The sequence below is a fragment of the Piliocolobus tephrosceles genome, chromosome 5 (assembly GCF_002776525.5).
Source record: "Piliocolobus tephrosceles isolate RC106 chromosome 5, ASM277652v3, whole genome shotgun sequence".
In the NCBI taxonomy this organism is placed as follows: Eukaryota; Metazoa; Chordata; class Mammalia; order Primates; family Cercopithecidae; genus Piliocolobus; species Piliocolobus tephrosceles.
This window is the reverse complement of record NC_045438.1, coordinates 132,382,117-132,391,911: the sequence shown is the minus strand read 5'-3', so window position 1 is coordinate 132,391,911 and position 9,795 is coordinate 132,382,117. Positions and strand designations below refer to the sequence as shown.

The following is a 9,795-nucleotide window of genomic DNA, read 5'->3' as shown; positions in this document are numbered from 1 at the left end:
TTCCAATGTGCAAATTAAAGTTATTCTGAGATAAAAATTTTTACCCATAAATTTGGCAAAAATTTAAGTTTAATAACATAATCTGCTGGAGAGGCTGAGAGGAATAGGCACTCCACTGGGAGTTTAAAGTGGTGCAACCCCACGGCAGGGTCTGGCAAAGTTACAAATGCATTTTCCTTTCACCCAGCAATCTGCCCACCAGAAATTTATTCAACAAATATCCAAAGTATACATAGTTACATATTTCTTTGTGGTTTATAATAGCAAAGTATGAGAAATAACTCAAGGTGTCCATAAAAGGAGGCTTGATAAAGTAATGTGCATTCATTTGTTTTCTTTTAATTTTAATTTTCCTTTTTTTTTTTTTTTTTTTTAGAGACAGGGTCTCACTCTATCACCCAGGCTGGAGTGCAGTGGTGCCATCAAAGCTCACCTTAACCTCCAACTCCTGGGCTCCAGTGATCGCCCACCTCAGCTCGCTCTCCAAGAGGCAGTATGGCATAGAGAATAATAATCTAGACTTAGGAACACCTGCCTGGTTTGAAATCCCAACCATGTCATTTACTGGCTGTGTGCCCTTGAGCAAGTTTGTTAATCTCTCTACTGCCTCCCTCTACTAACTACTGCCTCAATTTTTTTTTAAATTTTATTTTATTATTATACTTTAAGTTCTAGGGTACATGTGCATAACGTGCAGGTTTGTTACATATGTATATTTGTGCCATGTTGGTGTGCTGCACCCATCAACTCGTCAGCACCCATCAATTCGTCATTTATATCAGGTATAACTCCCAATGCAATCCCTCCCCCCTTCCCCCCCATGATAGGCCCCGATGTGTGATGTTCCCCTTCCCGAGTCCAAGTGATCTCATTGTTCAGTTCCCACCTATGAGTGAGAACATGCGGTGTTTGGTTTTCTGTTCTTGCGATAGTTTGCTAAGAATGATGGTTTCCAGCTGCATCCATGTCCCTACAAAGGACGCAAACTCATCCTTTTTTATGGCTGCATAATATTCCATGGTGTATATGTGCCACATTTTCTTAATCCAGTCTGTCACAGATGGACATTTGGGTTGATTCCAAGTCTTTGCTATTGTGAGTAGTGCCGCAATAAACATACGTGTGCATGTGTCTTTATAGCAGCATGATTTATAATCCTTTGGGTATATACCCAGTAGTGGGATGGCTGGGTCATATGGTACATCTAGATCTAGATCCTTGAGGAATCGCCATACTGTTTTCCATAATGGTTGAACTAGTTTACAATCCAACCGACGGTGCAAAAGTGTTCCTATTTCTCCACATCCTCTCTAGCACCTGTTGTTTCCTGACTTTTTAATGATTGCCATTCTAACTGGTGTGAAATGGTATCTCATTGTGGTTTGGATTTGCATTTCTCTGATGGCCAGTGATGATGAGCATTTTTTCATGTGTCTGTTGTACTGCCTCAATTTTTTAACAGTGAAAAAGAGCAAATAATAATACCTGTCTCATAAGGTTGTTATGAATAAGTAAGTTAACATTTGTAAAACACCCAGAACAGTGCCTGACCACCCATGCTAAGTAAAAAAATCAAGGTACGAAACACTGTGTATTACACACTACCTCTTGTATGTAAATATATGTGTGTGTATATGTGTGTGCGTATATATGTATGTATTAACTAGTGTTTATACAAAGAACCTCTGGAAGAATACATAAAAACTAAAAAGCATAACTGGAATTTAGAGTAGAAAATAAGAGAAAGGGTTTTTGTTGCAAACCTTTTCATATTGTTGTGATTTTTTTTTTTTCTAAGACGGAGTCTCACTCTGTCGCCAGCCTGGAGTGCAGTGGTATCACCTTGGCTCACTGCAACCTCCGCCTCCTGGGTTCAAGCAGTTCTCCTGCCTCAGCCTCCTGAGTAGCTGGGACTACAGGCGTGTGCCACTGCACCCAGCTAATTTTTGTATTTTTAGTAGAGACGGGGTTTCACCATGTTGGCCACGATGGTCTCGATCTCATGACCTTGTCATCTGCCCACCTCGGCCTCCCAAAGTGCTGGGATTACAGGTGTGAGCCACTGTGCCCGGCCTTGTTTTGATTTTTGAATCATATAAATAAAAACCTATTCAAAATAAATTTTAAAAAGAAAGTTTTAGGGCTAGTCTGCCAGAACCTAAGTAATAATAGAAATAAATAGGCACTGCCTGAGACAGACTAAAAATGGAGACATTTCCCTTTGGAAGGACAAAGTTGATGGTATGTATAATCAAAGTCTACAAACCAATATGAGCAAGAATAAGTGGCTAGATCCTGCCATGGGGTTCCTCCTTCAAGAAAGAAATATGCACAGGGGTTTCATGCTCAATAAAATAACATTTATTTCTTTTTTAGAATTTTTAAAAATAACACCACTATGAAGAGCTCAAGATATATACATAAACTTTTAATTTATAACAACAAACTTTTAAAATATTTATAATTATTTTAAAGGAGGGGAGAGAGGGACTATGAGGTAGACACAAACGTAAAAGGAGAAGAATAGAGGTGAAAGAACTGCGTAAGAGTGTGCAGGAGAGAATGAGTGAAATACATTCAACAGGCAAAGGGCCCACCAACCAATAACAGCAAAACCATCCAGCAGTAGGAACAGAGAAGTTTTTGCCCTGTGATGGATTCATAACTCTTTCAGGTCTTACACTCTTCTAGAAAGCAGGACTGTTGGCCAAGGACTAAGCACTCCCAATTTTAAGCAGGCAAGCCTAAAAGAGGATGGCAGAGCAGGGAAAGACACCTTGGAGCAGGGTCGAGTGGTATGGGAAAACACTGGAGTGCTGAAGGAAGACCTAAAGGGGGTCACAGAGGAGTAAGAGGATCAAAGGTGAGACAAGAACGTAAATGTTGTAGAATCAGAGCCTGAGAAGGAAACACCCAATGGTGCTAATGGTAGTCGTGGGGCCTCTAGGCATGGAAATGGGAAGGTAGATGAGATGAACCATATGTTGGATTTGAGTATTAGAGACAAATGTTTCACTTCGATTTTCCAGAGAGGGTTGGAGCCAGGACTGGGGCAGGGAGGTGACATGTTACTGAGAAGGAGAAGCTGGCACTGCAGATCTGGACATGAGTAACGAGAGTGGAGCCAACAGGTCACCAGAGGGCATGGTGCCCAGGGAGTGGCCCAGGAGAAAGTGCCCATTTCTGTGACCTTTAGTTTGAGGACAAGATTCTCTTTCATTCCTGGAAGGAAATGTTCAAGGTTTCCTCACAAGGAGCCCTGGGACCATCCACAGCACTGGCATTTTCTGGGCAGCAAGGCTTCCTGGGGTTTACTTCTTGGGCTTTACCATGACGTGATCACAGACATCTCATAGCTAGTTCCTCCGAAGAGACGAATGGCTCGTGAGCCTGCAGTTCTTCAACAAACCAGGTGTAGACCAACAGTGATGGCAGACGAAGAAGGGTGTTCTTCCCGTCTGTCCCAGTGGGACTCATGTTTCTCAGAGGGTAAAAAGAAAGCAGAACTTGACCTTTACTTTCCTTTTACAGCAAATGGTTGTTCCAGAAAAAATGCAACAACACCTGAACTCTTCTAAAGAAAAAGAAGACAAAACCATCTAGTGCATCTCTGACATCCTGTTGAAGATCCTATTTGAAAAAAAGAGAGACAGAGAGAAAGGTTTTGTTTTTAAGTGATAGAATAATCCAAAGTTAAAAATTCAACACAATGGAAAATATTAATTCAATCCATGCTGCAAACAAGCTTCTTGGGTTGCTTTATGAATTGTATGAGCTGAAGGACAGCACCTTCCATATGGCCATATCCTCATATCGCCTTGGAAGTTTGCCTATCTGACCATCTTTCCCATCTGGCTTCAAACTTCTGGGCTCAAGAGATTCTCCCACCTCGGCCTCCCCAGTATCTAGGACCACAGATGCATGCCATCACATCTGGCTAATTTTAAAAAATATTTTGTGCAGACAGGGTCTCACTATGTTGCCTAGGCTGGTCTCAACAAATTGGGGCTCATCAGCAAACTGGGACACTCTTTTCAGGGATGATAACCTATTCCCCTGGCTTCCCAAAACATTTTCTTAGTCCTCTCAAAGGGGTAAGCAAATTTGCCTTGAGGCTAGAAGAATGGAGAGAAGACTGGGCATGGTGGCTCCCGCCTGTAGTCCCAGCACTTTGGGAGGCCAAGGCAGGTGAATGGCTTGAGCTCAGGAGTTTGAGACCAGCCTGGGCAACATGGTGAAACCTCATTTCTGGAAAAAATTAGCCAGGCATGGTGGCACACACCTGTAGTCCCAGCTACTCAGGAGGCTGAGGGGGGAGGATCACCTGTGCCTGGGAGGTCGAGGCTGCAGTGAGCTGTGATTGTGCCACAGCACTCCAGCCTGGGCAACAGAGGGAGATCATGTCTCAATAATAATAATAATAATAATAATAACCGTAATTAATAATGTCTAGGACTTAGATGGGCAAAGAGGTGAGGTGAATATGAAGTACTTTGGAGTAGAAAGTAACAACTGTTTATGTCAGAACATCAGAAAAAGACTGTGGGTCAGACACAAATGCTCCCCCTGCCTGCCCCCTGAGCACAGCTCCCTCTGTGGACTGTTGAAATGTGGCTCCTCAGCTCAGTGCCCTCCAATGGTGCCACCTCACTAGAAAAAAAGCCCTTGTAGTGACCTCAAGGCTGTACCTAATCTGCCCACCATATATATAAATATATATATATATATTTTTTTTTTTTTTCAGATGGATTTTCACTCTTGTAGCCCAGGCTGGAGTGCAATGTCGCACTCTCGCTCACCACAACCTCCACCTCCCAGGTTTAAGCGATTCTCCTGCCTCAGCCTCCTGTGTAGCCAGGATTACAGGCATGAACCACCAAGCCTAGCTAATTTTTTTTGTATTTTTAGTAGAGACAGGGTTTTTCCATGTTGGTCAGGCTAGTCTCGAACTCCCAACCTCAGGTGATCCGCCCTCCTCGGCCTCCCAAAGTGCCAGGATTATAGGCGTGAGCCACCATGCCTGGCCCTGACCATATCTTTTATGACTTTCTCCCTCACTCAGCTTCAGCCACACTGGCCTCCTTGCCATTCTTCAAACACATGAGATGCATTCCTGCCCCAGGGGCTTTGCTGTCCTCCTGCCTCCAATCCTCTGCCTCCTCCCCGATATCCACAGCTCAGTCCCATGCTTCTTTCAAGGTTTTCCTCAGAAGTCACCTTCTTTATGGCTCATGCCTGTAAGCACTTTGGGAGGTCAAGGCTGGTGGAGCACTTGAGCCCATGAGTTTGAGACCAGCCTGGCCAACATGGTGAAACACCCCTGTACTAAAAATATAAAAATAGCCAGTGTGGTGGCATGCCTATACTCCCAGCTACTCGGGAGGCTGAGGCGTGATAACTGCTTGCACCTAGGAGGCAGAGGTTGCAGTGATGACTTTGTGCCACGGCATTCCAGCCTGGATGACAGAGTGAGACTATGTCTCAAAATAAAAAAATAAAATAAAATAAAACAAAGTCACCTTCTCAGTGAGGCCTTCCCTTAACATCTCTACTTAAAATTGCAAACCCCAACAGTCCTTATCCCTTTCCTTGCTTTACTTTTCTCCAAAGCATGTATCACTATCTGATAAACTACCTACTTTATTTGTGTAGATACTGTTTGTCTCCCTTACAAACTCCATGAGACCAGGAATACTGTCTCTTTGATCACTCCCATATCTCCAGTACTTAAACAGAGCCTGACATACAGTAGGTGCTCGATAAAAGTTGAAGAAATGAATGGAGGAAGGAATGGAAAACCATTAGCAGTGGGCTAAGGAACTTAGACTTTGTCCTGCTAGCAACTGAAAATCATTAAAGGATTTTCTCCCCCTCTTATAGTTGATATCAGCTAGGAAAATGGAATGAGTTTCCTTTCAGCATGGCAGACAAGAAAAAGTATAGAACACTGAGTCAGATGCTCATATATTTAAATTCCAGTCTTGTCACTTAGAAGCTAAGTGCCCTTTGATAAGTTTTGTAATCTCTCTGAAACTCCACTGCTTCTCCTGAAATACCTGTGACAGCAGTTCATAGGGTTACTGGGAGAATGAAATGAAACATGAAAAAGTATCTCAAAAGGTACCTGGAAAAAATTTTAATAAATGTTTGTTTCCCTCCCTTCTTTCTAACAGAGAAATTCCCTATGCATTATGACATCAGTCAGATTCCCAGAGGAAACAGATGGTACACCCAAATTAGGCTAACTCAAGGTGAGTTAAATAGAGAGACTCTACAAAGGTGTGGAGAAACCACAGAGGATGGGGCAGTACTAAGACCCAGTGACAACAGAGTTGTCACCACTCCTAGGGGCATAAGGACAGGGAGGGAGCAGTTTCCAGAACCCAGAAGGAGAGAAAAATTTCAAAGGCATATTTAAAATTCTTAAAGTGATGAGAAGCCTAACTATTTTAAAACGTGCTTTATATCTAGAAAAAGTATATGTCCCAGGCTTTAAAAAACAAAAAAACAAAAAAAACTGGATAAAAAAAAAAAAAACATACTTGAACCAAAACCCCACACAACTCAATGGCAAAATAGAAGATTTTTTTTTCTTTTTCAGATTCAGGGTCTCTCTCTGTCACCCATGTTGAAGTGCAGTGACACAATCATAGCTCATTATGGCCTCGAATTCCTGGGCTCAAGCAATCCTCCCACTTCAGCCTCCCAAGTAGCTGGACTACAGGCACACACCACCACACCTGGCTAATTTTTCAAAAAATTGTTTTGTAGAGACAGGGTCTCACTATGTTACCCAGGCTGGTCTCAAACTCCTGGCCTCAGCCTCCTAACGTGCTGGGATTACAGGTGTGAGCCACTGTGCCCAGACTAAAAGATATTATTTTGAGAAACAGAACACTTTTGAAAAAGACAGAGCACTTGCTTAAGTAAAAAGAACAAGAGAGCAAAAAATTTGGCAGCTCAACAACAATCCATTTAGCAGATAAAAATATAACTTGATGAGCTGCTTGATAGGCAGTTCCAAGAGCAAGAATAAAAGTTTCTTTAAATACATCAATGGCAGGAAGGCATCTAGAGAATCGATGTGACTGCTTGATTAAACAGAGTACAAAAGGTAAATAAATGATGACTATATATGAAAGAAAGTTACCACGCCAGACTTGAAATTCTGTTAATTTCCTTGATTCGAACTTCGAAGCAGCAAAGTCTTCAGCATTTCAGAGCCAAACTTAGAAGGATTTTTTTTTTTTTTTTTTTTTTTTTTGCGACAGGGTCTCACTCTGTTACCCAGGCTGGAGTGCAGTGGCACGATCACAGCTTACTGCAGTCTTGACCTCACAGGCTCAAGCAATCCTCCCACCTCGGCCCCCGAGTAGCTGGGACTGTGGCCACCACACTCGGCTGGAATTTTTCAAACTATTATTTTTTAAATGTGTTGTGGTCTTTTTAAAGGTGTTCTAGGCTGAGTGCAGTGGCTCATGCCTATAATCCTAGCACTTTGGGAGGCCGACGCAGACAGATTACTTGAGCCCAGGAGTTTGAGACCAGGCTGGGCAACGTGGTGAAATCCTGTCTCTACAAAAAAATTAGCCAGGTGTGGTGGTGGGCAACTGTGGTCCCAGCTACTCTGGAGGCCTAGGTGGGAGGATTCCTTGAACCTGGGAAGTTGAGGCTGCAGTGAGATAGTGCCACTGCACTCCAAATTGGGCAACAGAGTGGGACCCTGTCTCAAAACAACAACAACAAAAAAGGTATTCTAAAGTGCAAGTTTATAGGTTTATAGTACAGAACAAATGTCTAGGTCAAAACTAGCTTTGTAAAGTCCCGCAAGAAAAGCTGGAGCAGGCATAAGGATAGCTATACAGATCAGTGAAACAGAATTGAGAGTAAGAAAGAAACTCTCATATTTACAGCCCACTGGTTTTCAACAAGGGTGCCAAGGATGGCAATGGCTGCTGCCCTCATGCTGGCTGCAGCAGGAAGGTGCAGCTTGGGCCGCATGCTCCATGGAGCCAGTGGGAGCCCCACCCCTTCTGAGTTGGGGCAGGAGCTCCCTGGGAGACACTCTGGCCACCCTCCCAGTTGCAGGACCCAGGCATTTCTGCAGCCTGCACCCTTGGGGGCCCCAGGAAGGACCTACCCCTACCCCTGAAGGCTCAGGGGTGTCTGCTTCCACTGCCTGGCCTCTCTCTGCTCCCAGAGCCTGCTCCAATCTCTGAGTAGGGGTTGGGGCCAAGTCCCTCATGGCGCCGGAGGCAGATTGATTCCTGGGTGGAAGGGAGTGGGTCCCCAGTGATACCTCACCTTCAGGTCAGGGAGGGTCTAAAGGCTGGGGGCTAGGCTGCCAGTCCTGTGCACCAGAGTGAGGACTGGTGGTGCCCCTTCCAGGCCCACCCATGGCCACCCATGGACCAATCAGCATGCACTGCCTCCCCTCTGAGGTCCATAAAAGCCTTGGGCTCAGCCAGAGCAGGGCAGATGATGTCCTCAGGACAAAGAGGGTAGAGAGACAATGGGATGATCAGCTGCAGAGAGAAGCTACCCTCTCTGCTGACAGCTGGAGATGAGGGAACAACAAGTTGCAGAGAGGAACTGCTCTCCCTGCTAACAGCTGCAGAGATGACCTGCTGGCAGAGAGGAGCCACCCTCTCTAGGGCCGCCTCTCCACTGAGAGCTGCAGACATTGGGAGGACTAGTTGCAAAGAGGAGCTACTCTCTCCAGGGCCTCCTCTCTGCTAAGAACTGAACACTCAATGGATAACCTGCCTACAGAGAGGAGCTACCCACTGCGGATCTCCTCTGAGCTGTTGTAACACTCAATAAGCTCATCTTTGTCTTGTTTACCCTTCACTGTCTGCGTACCTCATTCTTCCTGGATGCAGGACAAGAACTTGGGGAAAAGATGCCATGGCCACAGAGATTTCCAGCCAGAAAATTGCACCCCAAAGATCCCATAACACCAAAACAATTTATAGGGAAACAATCGTCTTTTCAACAAATGGTACTCCAAACACAGTGAGATGTACCTATAGTCCCAGCTACTCAGGAGGTTGAGGTGGGAGGATCTCTTGAGCCCAGGAGTTTGAGGCCAGTCTGGGCAGCATAACAAGACCCCGCCTCAAACAAATAAACAAACAACAACAAAATCCAAATGGTGTTGGGACAACAGGATACCCATATGCCAAAAAATGAAGATAGACTCTTAACTAAAATGTATGTAAAAATTAATTTCAAATGGATCAAAGACCTAAATTTAACAACTAAAACTAAAAAGCCTTTAGAAGAAAACATAAATGTGACACCCAAAGCAAAAGCACTAGCAACAAAAAGAAAAGTAGATAAATTGAACTTCATCAAAATTTAAAACTTTTGTACTTCAAAGAACACTATCAATAAAGTAAAAGGACAACCTACAGAATGGGTTATAATATTTGCAAATCATATATATGATTTGATAAGAAACTTAAATCCAGAATATACAAATGACTCCTAGGCCAAGGCAGGAAGATCATTTGAGCCCAGGAATCCAGGACCAGCCTGGGCAACATAGTGAGGCCCTGTCTCTACAAAAAAATAAAATAAAATAAAAATTTAAAAATTAGCCAGGTGTGGTGGCACATGCCTGTGGTCCCAGCAACTCAGGAGGCTGAGGTGGGAGAATCAATTGAACCCAGGAGTTCAAGGCTGTGTGAGCTATGATCATAGCACTGCACTCCAGACTAGGCAACAGAGCAAGAACCTGTCTCAAAAAAAAAAAAAAAAAGACTCATATAATGATAAAAAGATAAGTAGTCA

General features: G+C 43.8%; 1 protein-coding gene across 1 annotated transcript in view; it reads right to left on the bottom strand.

The window, feature by feature from the left end:
* Positions 1-2,338: 2,338 nt before the first annotated feature.
* Positions 2,339-9,795, bottom strand: part of PXT1 (peroxisomal testis enriched protein 1) — a 56,096-nt gene continuing 48,639 nt past the window's right edge. Inside the window, exon 5 of the mRNA XM_023212658.2 lies at positions 2,339-3,630. Within this exon, the coding sequence (XP_023068426.1) occupies positions 3,526-3,630 (105 nt within the window). The 3' untranslated portion in view covers positions 2,339-3,525. The remainder of the gene's footprint in view (positions 3,631-9,795) is intronic.